General features: G+C 33.0%; 1 protein-coding gene and 1 long non-coding RNA gene across 3 annotated transcripts in view; one reads left to right on the top strand and one right to left on the bottom strand.

The window, feature by feature from the left end:
* Positions 1-5188, top strand: part of LOC130672204 (peroxisomal acyl-coenzyme A oxidase 3-like) — a 169910-nt gene extending 164722 nt beyond the window's left edge. For both annotated transcript variants that reach the window (XM_057476614.1, XM_057476616.1), the window contains exons 10-12: positions 2189-2343; positions 4493-4786; positions 4855-5188. In XM_057476614.1, the coding sequence (XP_057332597.1) occupies positions 2189-2343; positions 4493-4786; positions 4855-4944 (539 nt within the window). In that variant the 3' untranslated portion in view covers positions 4945-5188. The remainder of the gene's footprint in view (positions 1-2188; positions 2344-4492; positions 4787-4854) is intronic.
* On the bottom strand, positions 5157-7714 carry LOC130672210 (uncharacterized). Its single transcript, XR_008990652.1, has 3 exons — positions 7462-7714; positions 6521-6841; positions 5157-6391 (listed from the first exon to the last, which is right to left on the bottom strand). It is a non-coding gene; the product is annotated as an uncharacterized LOC130672210 (long non-coding RNA).
* Positions 7715-15451: the final 7737 nt, after the last annotated feature.

Raw genomic sequence — 15451 nt, 5'->3', positions numbered from 1 at the left:
CATTTTCTGTCATTTCTGGAAAGTCTTCAAGAGTTTCAGATGAAATTGTTTGAAACGGCAATTTTTTTCGCTGCCAGTCATTTTTTTGATCGTCTTCAGCTAACGTATTTACTACATTATTTTGCGATTTCATTGTTTCGATGACTTCATCCAAAAACTCTGAGTCGGAAGTAAGACGCTTACTATACATATTGAAACAGGCTGTTTCCTATTTAGCAGAAATGCTTGATGAAACAGGTAATCTCACTATTCAATGTGTGAAAAAATAGTCAAATATACTCAAAATTCAAGTTCAATCCAGACACATTAATAGAAAGGTTTATAGATGTTTTATTGAGTATAAAAAAAATGCTATTGGTCCAAAAAGCATATTGAGGCATAGTTGTGAGTGTGCAAATGGTCTGAGAACAATTGGATGTTGCTCTCATGTTGCTGCTGTTGTTTACTATTTATCACACGGGAGATATTTAACAAAGATTTTAAGGCCTGCTGAAATACTTAGCAAATTATTTGATAGAGACAGTATTTCACCTGTGATTGAAGAGGATAGTGACGAAGACGGATAAAATATGATTATACATTTTTTTCCTCAAGTATATCTTTCATTTGTTGTTATGTATTTATAATTTACAAACTAAAATCTATTTCCTGTTTTATATGTGTATAATGTTTATAATATTTTAGTTAATATTATATGATATGACAAAATTTAACTGCTGATGCAGAGATTATTTTTGCAAATAACATTCAAGAACATATACAAACTAGAAAAATAATGATTCACACTTTAAACATGTAAATAAAGTAAATATTTGCTTAAAAAGTGGTTTTTATTTTTTTTTCTATATGGCGTACCTTTTTTAAAAATTTTAAAAGCACTTAAGTCTATAGGAAATTGGATGAGGAATCCAAAAAAAATTATTTTATAATCGTACCAGAACCGTAACATCGTGAAAAGTCGAAATTAAAACTAAAAAGTCATTTTTTTCGAGGTTGTTGTCGACCGATCAAGCTCCCAATTTTTTTCCGAGGAGCTACTATCGACCCCCAAAACATATCCCGAGTATAAGTCAATCGATAAAATAATCTCTGAGAATATTCATTTCATCTGATTTTTACATATTTGGCTTTTTCTCGAAGACCGATTGGTTTCAAAAGCTGAAACTCTCAGGATTTTAATATCTTATTAGTACCTAAAAATCCCCGCAGTATCAAGCCGATACCTTTCGGGGGCAAATTCACCATGCTTATACCCCTAGGGCCTTTATTGTGAACCCATCATGAACTCACAGTGTTACCACTGTCAGATCACCATAAACCTGTAGTAAATAGACAGTGAGACCACCCCAAAACACTACGATAAATCAACCATAAAATTTCTGTAAGCTCACAGTGAAATGACTACTAAATCACAATGACAAAATGGCACAAAATGACTCTGAATTCACTATGAAATCACCGTCAACATACCGTACACTTACGGTGAAAGTGAATTCACTGTGATCTCTCTGTGAGTTTACAGTAATTCCAAATCCGCGAGGGGTACTAAATGAAAAATCAAAAATTATTAACAGCTACCTCTAAATATCAATATTAAGAGCTCAAATTTCAACTGTCGCCATATCTTAAGATACCCTCTTGATTTTTCAATGTTCATAAAAAAAAAAATAGTCCCCTAATTTGAAACAGTCTAGTGTGTATACTACTTTTTTCTTCGACGGAGGCGGAAAGCGGCAATTTCGTTTCGCACAGCGAGACAAAAGTTGACGCTTTCCACTCGGAGGGGAGAAAAATTCATTACCTTTGTTAGATTCTAAAAAAAACATATTGAAGAAAATCTTTATCCACAAGATTTTACCACCTAATATGCACAATTTTATTTAATTTCTCTCACAATGATTTGATCTTCAATTGCTCATATATTATAAGTTTCTCTTTTTCTTGTTTTCGACACCTGGACGAGAGTAGCGTAACTACATTAGTTTATCTCGAGAACGAGACTCGAATCTTAATTATTAATTATAACTATAGTACATCTCTTATGACCTAGTAGGTTAGGCCTCAAATATTTGTAGTATAAAAAAGGACTCTCAAGCAGCCGGCTCTTAGAACGTGTCGATATTAAGAGCATTCACCCTATAAAAATATTTTGTAAAGCAAAAATAATGGATTGAATTATTTTCTTCAGATTTAGTTAAGGCTTTTCAATGGCTGGTTTGTTACTATTTCGAAAAAACTTGCCAACGCGTTGAAGCTTTGAAGAATGAAGGAAATAATCCCTTTACAGTTAGGAATGAATCTCAAACTTTCTATGCTAAATCATTATCACTTATTTATGGAGAGGTAAGATTATTAAAAAGTGCTATTATATTAATTTATATCTTATTAATTAGCTTAGTTGTATCCCTGCATAAAAACTCTGATTGAATCCAATTAAAAAATTTTATAACCACATTCCATTAAAAAATTTTTATAAAAAATCTGGGAAACTGTTGACCATGCGCGCCAACTCTAAAACTTTCCGCTGTTTTTGAGCTTAAGAAACTCGGAAACAGTATCATAAATATATTTCTAAGCCCACCAAGCTTAAATGAACTCTTCGATGCAACAATGCATCGGTTTTTTCGAGCTATTCGAGCTCACAAGAAATTAGGACCTGTTTAGTATTACGACATTAAAAAATAAAAATAGTTAAAAAAAGTGCGATACCCAGAATGGTAAGATACATTTTTTGTTTAATCAATTTGAAAATTTAATTTTTAAACGGATTTCATGAAGAAATCGACCTGTTGTAGTTTGTATTTAAACGGCATGTGGATAATAGTTAAAGTGTGTGATTTTTAACTTCCCGATCAGAAAGTCAACGATTTTTAAAAAATTCGGGAAGTTATTGTTTTTACCCTGATTTGTGAAAATCGAGTTTTTATCAGATGTCTGGTATTAAAATCACAGGCTGAAAATTGTTTTTTAATTTTTAACTCCTTGCTAAGAAAATTGTAAATTTTCAAAAATTCGGGAAGTTTTTGGTTTCGGTCCGATTTACGAAAATCGAATTTTCATCAGATGTCGACGTTTTGAGGTCCTAGGAAGCTATTCTGACTAATTTCAAGATGATGTCCGAGTGTATGTATGTATGTAAATACCTGTATCTTTTGAACGGATAAACCGATTTTGAACTTTAAGGTGTCATTCGACGCGGCTTGTTAATATCTTGAAGTTGTGAGAAATTGAGCTTGATCGGTACAGCTGGTTCAGAGATATTCCAAAAATAACATTTTTTTTTAAATGTTTTTTTTGGATAACTTTTAATGTGCTTGATGGATTTATTCCAAAATAGACTGGGCTCTAGAGCTTTATAAGCCGCGTCGAATGCCAGCTCAACCATCAAAATCGGTTCATTCGTTCAAGAGAAACCGTTGTCGAAAGAATTCAAAAAAAAATTTTTTTTATTTTTTTCGAAATATCTCAAAAACGACTCGATAAATCGAATTCAAAATTCGAATAGCTTTAGAACTTGATAAAACGCGTCGATTGCCACCTCAACCGTCTCAATAGGTTTATTCGTTTGAGAGATATCGTTGGAGAAAAAATGGTAAAAAACTATTTTTTTCGAAAAGAAAGGCATACTAAAGTATTTTCGAGCTCGAAGAGCTCGAAAATGTATTCATGACAAAGTTTTCAAGCTCAAGGAGCTCGGAAACAGCGGGAAGTTTTAGGGCTGGCCCGCAGGGTCAACTGATAGATTTTTTTTACTAGAAGTTATCCGGTGCCCATCTTCGGTTATGTCTTAAAAATTTTGTTTTTCAACATAGAATTTTGGGAATTTTTTTGAAAACAATTAGAAGTGTCCCATTAAACGAAAAACTAATTTTTTGACTAAAAATGGCTGAAATAGCATTACAAAAGTTTTTGTTTCTGATTTTTAAATTTTTTTCGGAAAGAGCGTTAAAAATCCAACAAAACAACTCCCCCCCCCCCGACGAGAGATTGTCATAACTATATTTAAAGTTATATCCTTTTTAAGCAAAAATCATAACTCCGGAAAGGGTAGAGATGAAGAGCTATAAATTTAGATCAAAACTTCTTTTTACATGTATGAAAACACAGTAAAAAATCAAAAAAAATCGAAAAGGGTCACCGTCGCAATGTCGTTGAATTGAGATGGAATGACCCATATATATCAACGTGTTACAATATAAATACAGATTTTTTTCCGGGAACGATTTTTCGAGTACTTGCAGACGTTCACATCTGTTGAAAATTTAATTTTTAAAGTTAAATGGGAACCAATTATTTCATATAATTCGACAATTTATATTGATTCCAACCAGAAGCAGAAATAAAAGACGAAATTATTTAACTTTATTTTTTCTACGCCATTATTATATTTGACTCGATTTGAAGCAACAATCATTAAGAATGTTCTTATAAAACCTAAAAACATCATACTGTACTTCATATTTAATTTTTTTAATCTCTTATAATTTTATAGTATGCAATTCTGAAATGCTTCGTCGAAAAAATCAATGATCCAAGTTGGAGCGCTGAAGAAAAAACTGTGTTGAAAAAAATGTGTTCTTTGTACGGTTCTATGTGCCTTGAACGTAGACTTGGTGATCTATATGCTGGAGAGTTCGCTGATACTTCATCAAAAATAGACAAATTTTTACGTGATGGAATTCTGCAAACTTCGAAAGAACTTGTTGATGAGGCTGTTGTACTTGTAGACGTTCTTGCACCTCCAGACTTTATAATAAACTCTCCCTTAGGAATGTCTGATGGAAAAGTATACTTTTTATTCTGAATTATTGGCTTTTTTGAATTTAATTTATTCAATCAATTTATTTTTTCAAGGTCTATGAACATCTAGAAAAGTCACTGCGTCAAAATCCGGAAAACTCTAAGCGCCCATCATGGTGGAAAGAGATGGTATCGAAGTTATAATAAATGAGGCGTACACATAAATTATGGGAAACTTTCTTATTTCGATTATAACAGGGAACTGTTACCTTGGTCGTCCTTCAAATTGGCGCCACTGGAAGTATTAGCGGTCTTCCAGAACCGGGTCTTAATTTGTCAGGGTCGTTGTAAATTTAATTGGTAAAAGAAGAATGAGGAAGGATACTTCATAAATAATTTAAAATTTATTTACAATCACTATTTTTACTCTTTATTTATTCAGTCAATTACCTTCGACAACTTATTTTAAACCTTTTTAACATTAATCGATCACCTTAACTAGTCAACTACATTTCACGTACTTTATTTTAAACCTTATAATACATTAACCCAACAATCTTTTATAAAGTCAACTATCTTTGACTATCACACACACACACACACACACACACACACACACACACACACACATTGAGTCTCCTGGACTTTATTACACATAACACGCGACTTTTATCAACCTATTCCACGCGGTCACCCAGACCCTCTACGTGGCTAAAGCTTTATACCTAGATCGCACAATCCCCTGGACCCTCTAAACGACTCAACAACTTATTCACGCGGTCATCTCGACCCTCTACGTGATTAACCTTAACATATCTCACGCGGTCCCCTGGACTTCCTACGTGATTAAGACTTATTTATTATTTCAGTATCAATCTTGGCCCCCGGCGTTATCACTAACTTTATAATTACGCTTTTTACAAATCACACACTTTTAACTATATTAAATTCCATTTCACTCATTTTCCGAATTAAATCAATATAATTAATTAATTACCTACGATCATATTTAACTTATATCAATTTAATAATAAATTTGATAAGCCGAGCTAATAATTTCCTCAATTATTCTTACGCATTAATATTTGATCACCGACTCTATACACAATACTCAAAACTTGAACATTAATGCTCACGTTGACTTTCCGACACTTTTATCATTAGTTAATCTTTCAATCCATTTTACTCAATTTACTTTTTTAATTTAATTATAATTAATTTATTCTAATTTTAATACTCAATTATTTATGACTAGATCGGACACTAAATTCTGCAAGAAATCTCCTGGCACGTGGTTCACACGAACTGCCTGGAAATTTCTATTGCATAGTAAATCCGGCCTCCATCCCTGGATTTAACGGAACAAGCTATATCTAATTCTGGTTTTCGATTTAATGCACGTATATTGATATAACACTCCGCGGACACGACGTATGACTGCGTATTTAATTAATAAATATTCCGGTCTTTCTGCCTGGAATATTTTACGCAATACCTATCGCGATTTACGTTGATTCTTCCTTCGTCGTTTGTCCTGTATGAGTCCTCTTGGTCCTTATCGGTCTTGTATGTCCGGGTCGTCTCAACTTCTTTTCTTTGTTTCGTCTTAGTCCTCTCGTAGTTGATTCTCTCTTTTTTTTTACTTCGATACCTGCTTATTCAGATAAATTAGTAATGAGTTGTTAAATAATACCAGCAGCCTGCCTGGTATTCCATTCTAAGATGGATGGAAGTATCGCTTGGTACCACACTGAGAAGCCAAGTGCGACTTAATAATTACCTGATATTCGGGTAGTCGGCAGTCCTGCGTCTAGCTGGGCACCCGGCTCTTCCGGCTCTGTCTCTCATCCGCTGCTGTCTTGCGTTTATAGAAAATTCACTTGATTGACTTTGGCAATTATCGGAATATTTCAGCCCTACCGAATTATGATTGGAAGTTGTGTGCAAGCCTCTTCAGTTTGTGCGCCCGGCGTCAAGTCGAAAACACTCATTTGAATGCTCGTTTGGAGTTACAGGTACGGTAAGTGACCATCAGTGTAAAATCATGATGTCGATCGATAATATAACTCATTTTACCCCGTCACACGATGGACAAATATAACTTTTAATGAAAACAAATTATTATTTTTATTTCAAAATAGACATTATTACTACGATGTACAACATTTGATTAAAATTATTTACGATAAATTAAATTTTTGACTCGACAAAAAAGTAGAACTATTCATTTATATAATTATTTTCTATAGTTAGCTGAATAAGTTTGATAGGCTACAATATACTTATACCATGGTAATAATTCAAGAAACGAATAAGTCAATCTATCTCTGCGGTAATTATACAAAGGGCCGCGCTTAGTTATCCACGGACAAAATAATCGCGGAATCATAACCGTAGACAAAATACACTGAGAGAAAAAAAAATTACGGAAAGAATTTCATAAAATTTCATGAAGTTTTATGGAATCGTACTAATGAAATTTGGTGAAATTCTGTGAAATTTCATAAAGTTTCATAAAATTTTATACAATTATATATAATTTTATAAAATTGTTGTTACGTCTAACATGCAAATATTCATATACAGTCTCTTATTTTGAGTCAAGACACTCAAGTCCTTTACTCGGGTGACGGAGACCTCGTCGTTACGGTAATGAGTATGAAATAGTAACCAATATAAAAATTACTCTAAAGACATAATAATAAAAGAACTTGAACTTACAATTGATTATGTAAATTTTATTCAGCTTCAGTTGTACAGTTGAATTATTGTTGTTGGTTGGAAGATCGTTTGTTATTATAAATCGTACGATTTAACAGGTAGAGATTTCGCGTTCAATTTCTATTTGATTTGTACCCCTAGGCTGGCTTCGTGAATTAATAGCGTTGAAGAGCTGAGAACCCCGCAGAATAATTTCTTAACCCGACGCGTAGTGAAAAAAAGATATCGTAACGAAGTTTAAGCTCAACTGAGATTAAGAAGACTGGACATCTAGACCGAAAAACCGCGAGTTTATATAGACCAGAATCGAGGGGAAATGTCATAAATCATGGATCATGTCCTTGCTCTTGTACAAAAATAAAAATGCAAACTGTGCCAGCATCTAGTTTAATTGGTTTCTAATGACTTCTAACAAACCTCTCCTCTCGCGGTTCTATTCTGCACGTGCGGTAGCCGAGGTTAAAGGTTAAACCAAGGTGAAGAGAGAAGAAAAGAGAAAGAAAAATATATAATTAATATTTAAATTATCTTTTTAATTATGCAGTATTCGGTTGCTCTTTTCATATCTTCATAATGATGCAATCTATGCAAGAAATTCGGCATCCCCTTGGAAGTGAGAATTTATGCAATTTTAGCGTAAGAAGGCTCTGGAAGTGATCATTTTGGTTGGTCGAATATAGCCTTGCCCTTGACGATACACGTCATCTCAGCTTAACCTCCAAGTCGGCGAATGGAGGGGTGCCATTTAAGGGGTACAGCTCAGTACCAAGGTGGTAGAGGAGCCGCTCGGTAATTAAAACGAGAGCTCTTGGTGGACGACAAGCATGCTGTCAAGACTGAGATTTTATAGCTCATAAATCACGCGACTGCGGGTCCTGAATGGGAATAGAGAAATAAAGAAACTAGAGGACTAACACTGGCGTGTTTTACCCGTTAAATTGGGGCTCTTCTCTTGCCCCTCCCCCTTCAGCGTCAAAGAGAGAAGTGCTGGTGTGGGTACGTGTAAAACAAGAGCAAGTGTACCTAATATACCCATGGATTTGAATATCATATTACCCCGTACGCGTTAATACACGTACGTGTGCATACCGTATGAGCTATTATTTTTATTTTCTTATGCTGTTATATTTCAGATGACCATGAGAATATACTTATATGTTTCCCCGGACGCTCCGGCCTTTATTACTATACATGTATATAAATATATATGTATGTATATGGGTATGGATATATATGTGTTACTTATAACTTCTTGCTAAGAGTTTAATATATTAGTCATATTTAATTATCAGGACTGCAGTTAGTTGTTACCACCGTATAATATATATTATAAGAGTAATGAATGTATTCATGGGAGATCGGTTTCTTGTGAGATGTGTTTAGAGTTTGCCTCGTCACGTAAGTTTAATTGTTTGAATTTATTTTAAATAAAATCTAGCGTGGTTAACTGTTCTTAAGGTAATACGCATGGTATAAGTTATGGACCCGCTGGATGAGACCCACGATCACCGGACTCCGATTACTTTGCGTTTTGGAGGGTCTTTACACAACCACGGAAAGGATGCATGACGTCCGGCTGACTCGTCACGTTAACGCACGAATTTCATTCGAAGCATATAATGCCCTATATTCCTACACAGGAGATGTGGAGGGTATACATGTGTCACGATCGGAGTGAGTGAAGGCGACGGGCGAAAGGGTTATTTTATTTATTATTTAATATCGGAATACCGAATTATCTCGTTCTATAACTCATCCAAGGAGTTTGATTGAACCGTCACGTGGTTATTGTGAGAACTTATGAGTGATTGGGGACCGATCATTAAATTATAAGCTATAATATGAAATTATTTTATTCTGTCATCCAACCAAGGAATTGGCGTCACGTGGCTGATATAAGAATGTTTTAATTTCTTATCGTTTTATAACTTATTTGTCTATTCGTACCGAGCGGATGTACTATAGACCGTCCCGTTCGATGACCTGCGTGGCGTTAGGGTAGGTCCGGGATTTTTGAGCGAGAGGGGTATTGGGTCGGTGAATATGGGCCCTCGAGAAGACCGTGTTCTTTCTTCGTCTTACTTAGGGTTTACTATGACTTAATTTACTAGGACTCGAATGCTGGAGAAAAAGGACAGTAAATGAAAAGACGAATGTATAAAAAGAAAAACATGTGTAGTATATTGACAGGTTAAATCTTATATGTAAATATTATAATTTTAGACTTACCCAGAAGGGTTGATATACCTGCACACACACTCACTCCAAATTCACCAGTTTGTATTTGGAAAAATTATATATAAGGGTTTGATTTTTGGGCAGCTGAGAATGACATATTTATTGCGGGAGTTCTTGGTATTTTGTAGTAAACAGGATATGAAATAGAAAAATAAGTCCGCGGTGGGCTGCTCAAAAATAACTTTTATAAAATATATGATGACATTTGCTGAGAAATATAATTAAAAATTTGAGAGAAAAGTTCTTCTATGGTGGTAAAGGGGGAAGTGAGGATCCACGGGGAATCGTGGGATTTTAAAAACGACGTCTCTTTGACAAATATATGATGACTTTTATGGTCAACATATTTTTGTACTCTAGAAAAATATAATTGAAAAAAAAACAAAATCGAGAGGAAAAATTTGGGTGATAGAAAAAGGGAACAGAGAGGTTCTGCGGGGGACCATGTTATTTTTAAAGACAACTTCTCTCTGACGAATTTATGACGACACTTGCTACCAATATTTTAGACGGTTCTGAAAAATGTAATTAAAAATTAAAAGTAAAAATAAAATTCGAGAAAGATTTGTACGTTAGAAAAGAAATAGTAAGAATCCGCTGAACAGCGGTAGCTATTGGTGACAGATGTAAAAATTTAATTCAAACTAGATCACGGAAATATCTTAATGAATTTATGTGACATTTATGATGATTTGAGGGACTTGCATTGTACATGTGAAAAACATTGAGACAGTGAGCTCTTCGTAAAGGGACCAGCCGTAGCAGTGTAGCTGTGCATAGCGGGAGAGAGATATACAGAGTTTTCTTACTTGGTTACTCTTATTTTCCTTTCTCTCTCACTCTTCTGACTTGACCATTCGTATTCACACACTCTTTCGGTGAGAATTCAGAACAAACCCAAAAAGAGCTAGATGAATATATAGGTGTGAAAGAATATACATATGAATATACCCTCACATAAACGTACAAGCATTTTTATACATATTATTGGGTGTGCTTTGAACTACGCAGTCAAATTCTTATTTTAATAAAAATAAAAAAAAATTAGAAGAATTGATAAATTAAAGTACGGTTAAATCGCGATCCATTTGTAACGATCGTTACACATGAAATGGCGGATGTATTGATTCAATTTCTCGATTAATAAAGGAAGATACAAGTTATATTTCTAATTTGATGTGTTCCAGTGTTTATTACCATAATAACAATATCCGTATCGTTATTTACAGTAAATAAGAATTAACCCAAATATAAAGAACGCGCACAGTTCTCACCACTCTAGCTCCCACCATCGGGCGTGTTTTCCCCCTCCGCTCTGGAGTAGGGCTGCTGTGGTGGCAATACCACTACTTATGTTAGTAATTATTCCCTATATCGGAGTGCGATAGAAATTGATATTTAAATTTTGGTGTGCTCCACTCTGGCCGTAACAGCGCCAGTTCAAAAATCAACATGCGCACTATAGCAAAATGAGCTAGGGCGGCAATTTAAAAAATACAAAGTCTCACTGTAAAAAACAATTTACAGCTATTACGGAAAATAAAACGTAAAATACTAAAATTAGTTCAAATGCTATATAAGAGTTCAAAATTATTTATTCAAAATTTCTCAAGTAATCGTTGTAAAACAATTTTTATTGTTTTAAACGCATGAAAATAATTTTAAATAAAATGCTATTTTATTACTTATAATATCAGAAGGATTTGGAACCATATAAATATTAAATTTACTTACTTTATTTTTAACTTCCCGCTAAGAAAATCGACGATTTTCGAAAAATTGGGAAGTTATTGTTTTCACCCCGATTTTCGAAAGTCGAGGTTTCATCAGATGTCGACGTTTTGAGATCATAGGAAGCTATTCTGACTATTTTCAGAATGATGTCTGAGTATATGTATGTGTGTGTGTGTGTGTGTGTGTGTGTGTGTGTGTGTGTGTGTGTGTGTGTATATGTGTGTGTGTGTGTGTGTAAACTCTTTGTAACTTTTTAACTAATGAATCGATTTGGATGGTTGAGGTGGCAATCGAAACAGCTTGTTGGCCCTCAACTTTCCTGAAAATTTGAAATCATTTGATCGAGTAGACTCGAAAATATTGGCGAATTACGAAATAAAAAAAAATTTTGTTTTTTAGTTTTTTAGTGATTTCTCAGAAACGACTCAAACGATCGACTTTAAAATCTAATCAGCTCTAGAACTTTATAAGCCACGTCGAATGCTAGCTCAACCATCTCAATCGGTTAATTTGTTCGAAAGATATCGTTGATTAAAGAAATGATAAAAAACGGTTTTTTTCGATTATCTTTGAAGTGACTCATCCGATCAATTTCAAAATCTAATCAGCTCTATAACTCAATAAAACGCGCCGATTGCCACCTCAAACGTCAAAGTCGGTTCATTAGTTCAAAAGATATCGGCGCTGAAAAGTTAAAAAATATTGTTTATGTTATTTTTTCCGGATAAATCAAAATATAATGTGCTAAAATGTGTCTGAAGTCATACCAACTCTTTTTCAATATAGTCTTTTTCGATCATCAGATAATGGCATGTAACTTGCTCCTTAGTTTTAAACATACTGTCAGCAAAAAATTGAAAAAACCCAGTCTTTAATGTTTTTCTCGGATATTCCATATATTATTGCTCTGACCTAAGTCAAAACTCATTCAAATCTTGATTTTGATCACTGACATTGATTTCTGCCTCAATACATGTACTTCAGAGAACATAATCGAAAATAAAAATTTAAAAGCCGCTTCTTTGTTAATGATTTTTGATTCTTAACTTTTAAACTCTAGCATAAATCGTTACTTGTTAGATCTTGAAAAGCTCATAAAAAAATGATTGCATGTCATAGCATTTACGAGCTCAAAGAGCTCGAAAATATATTCACAGTGATGTTTTCAAGCTCCTTGAGCTCGAAAACAGCGGGAAGTTTTGGGGCTGGCCCGCAGGGCCAACCGATGCTCAGATTTTTTTTTTTATTATAACTTAGATTACGTATAATTATATCTCAAAATTATGCTTCGCATTCCATTTCTGTAATTATAGTTTTAATCTAATATAGCCGAAATCATAATTAGAAATGACGTGTGTAGTAAAAGGCAGATTCCCAATAAATTTCTAAGTAAATCTGAACGTCCAGAATACTTCTTAATACAAGTATATTTAGATTTATTACAGGTTTACATATATCAATAAAAAGTTATATCAATGAAATATAAAATAATTATTTATTTGTAGGAGTGAAAATTACAATAAAAGGTCAGACACTTTCTACATCCAAGTTTTAAGTATATACATATTACCATTAATTGCGTGTATTTTATTGGTAATGGTTATATTTTTTTATGTTAATTCATCAAAAGTTATATACTTCCATTGAAAAGTATCTTAATCACCTACAATAAATGTTTCAAAGCGACTACAAAAATTAAAATCTAACAATTCCTTAACAATTAAAATTACATTATTGTCAGTTTATAAAACTATATGCATCACTTCGAAAAATCGCGGATTACTTACTGAAGGTTTCATATGCATTGTGCCTGATTCAATAAGGAAATCATACTTTTTGATCCACTTGAAAATAATAACATTATCCCAGATATTCACATTGTTTAAAAAAGTTTAGATTTCGACAGGTAGATTTCTCCATAATTCCTCTTATTTTGAACCAAACTGAATTTTAAAACTAACCTTTTGAGTAAAAAATGTATGATTTAATTTTAATTGGTGTCTCAATGCAATCGAACAACAAACATTTACACGTCATCTAGCAGCATGGGCTGCCATTTTTTGGTCTTGATGTTTACTTTCGTTTCGCATGCATGAAACGTTATTTAGCGATCCAATTTTTTTCATAGTCGAAGAGTAATGTTGTCACGATATTCAAATATCGCGGCAGTCTTACATCAGGTTGGTGAGCAACAGATGGCGGCACACGCTACTCCCATGTCTCACCTTTCATTATTATTATTATTATTTTGTTTATTTGTACTATTTTCTTTTAATTATTACGGCAATAATACCGATTTCTTAGGTGTAAATTTTGCTGGAATCAGCAAAATTTTAGGATTAATTTAAGCGCACATTTAGATTTTTTATGTACCGGAAAGGATAATTGCGTGTTTGATTTATATGATTATGATTATTGGCTGGCTGACGCATGCGCGTCGATGCAACAGTTGGCATCATTAAATTTATTTGTTATCGATAAATTTAAACTATTTATTGCATAAATCAGTGGTTGATTTATGGTTAACTTGTATTATTAATTAATTATGGTGGGGACAATTGGTCATTTGGCATCGGGAACCGGCTAAATTGCATTGTTGACATCATGTTTTATGTTGGTATTGTCGTTTGAGATAACATGCGACAGGTATATATCTCCATTGGATAAAATGAGAGAGATGACAAAATGGCGTCGGCCGAAGTGCTGGCATGAATCTCACGTGCTGCCGTGGTCAGACGTGGATAATCTATTGTACGGGTAGCGTGTGTGCTAGTGCTGTAATTGAAAATTTTACAATCGTTGTCACCATTTGGGTGATTTTGAGATTAATTTAATTAATTAAAAAAGTAAATTGTCATCATGTCATCTCGGCAATTGAGGCCGTTGAACGTATTGTTCTACAATGAGGAATGTAAGTACCTTTGAGTTATTCATTGGCGTGCAATTTATTTTCCACGTTGGTGACCAATTGTTGACTCCATAAGTGTGAGTGAGAACACTTATAGCCAATGGACGCCATAATTGTAATCTTGGAATCAAGTGCGTAGTTGTTGATTTCACGGATGGAAAATTAACAATTGGCATTTTTATTTATTAACTTGGATATAATCAATTAATATAGGAGACAAATAATTGATTGTCATTATTAATTGAACTGATTGATCAGTATTTTGTAGTATTTAGTAATTCGGCGGTAAATATTTAATTATTTACAATTATTATGTAATTTTATTTGCGATCATTTATAATTGTGGGCGGCAAATATTGTTATTATTTACAAGTATTATTTAATTTTTAGTTGTGAGTGTTTATGGGTTTTGGTGGTAAATATTTAATTATTTACAATTATTATTCAGTTATTATTTATAAATTTCGGCAGTAAATATCTAAATATTTACAATTATTATTTCTGATTATTTATTATTTTGGCAATAAATATTCACCTATTTACAATTATTATTTATTATTATTTGTGACCATTTATTATTTTTTTTTTGGCGATAAATATTCAAATATTTACAATGATTATTTGAGTATTATTTGTGATTATTTATTATTTTTTGCGGTAACTATATAATTATTTACAATTGTTATTTAATTATTATATGTGATCGCGTATTATTTTGATGGGAAATAGTGTTATTTACACTAATTATTTATATTACACGATGATTATTACTTGTGAGCGTTTATTATTTACAATTGGTATCAACAATTGTTACTACTGACGATTATTGATCATTTTGCGATAAAATATATTTGTGAAGTGATGTACTGCAGATATAATTAAAAATTATAAGTTATTATTTATATTTGAATATATTCGAGTAATAATTGGTCATCAACCCGGTGTTTCTATTAATTTATTTAATTTATTTTCGTGCTATCTCTTTCCTGCTATCCTTTTCCTTAATCTGAAACTGCTCTCTGATTTCTTTATTATTATTTCATTTTTATTTCCATTTCCTTTTATTTTCATTTCATTTAAATTAATTCTATTCGTGAGGGTACACGAACT

This window comes from Microplitis mediator, chromosome 7 (genome assembly GCF_029852145.1).
Source record: "Microplitis mediator isolate UGA2020A chromosome 7, iyMicMedi2.1, whole genome shotgun sequence".
In the NCBI taxonomy this organism is placed as follows: Eukaryota; Metazoa; Arthropoda; class Insecta; order Hymenoptera; family Braconidae; genus Microplitis; species Microplitis mediator.
The sequence above is the reverse complement of the archived record's forward strand: the minus strand, read 5'-3'. Positions and strand labels throughout refer to the sequence as shown.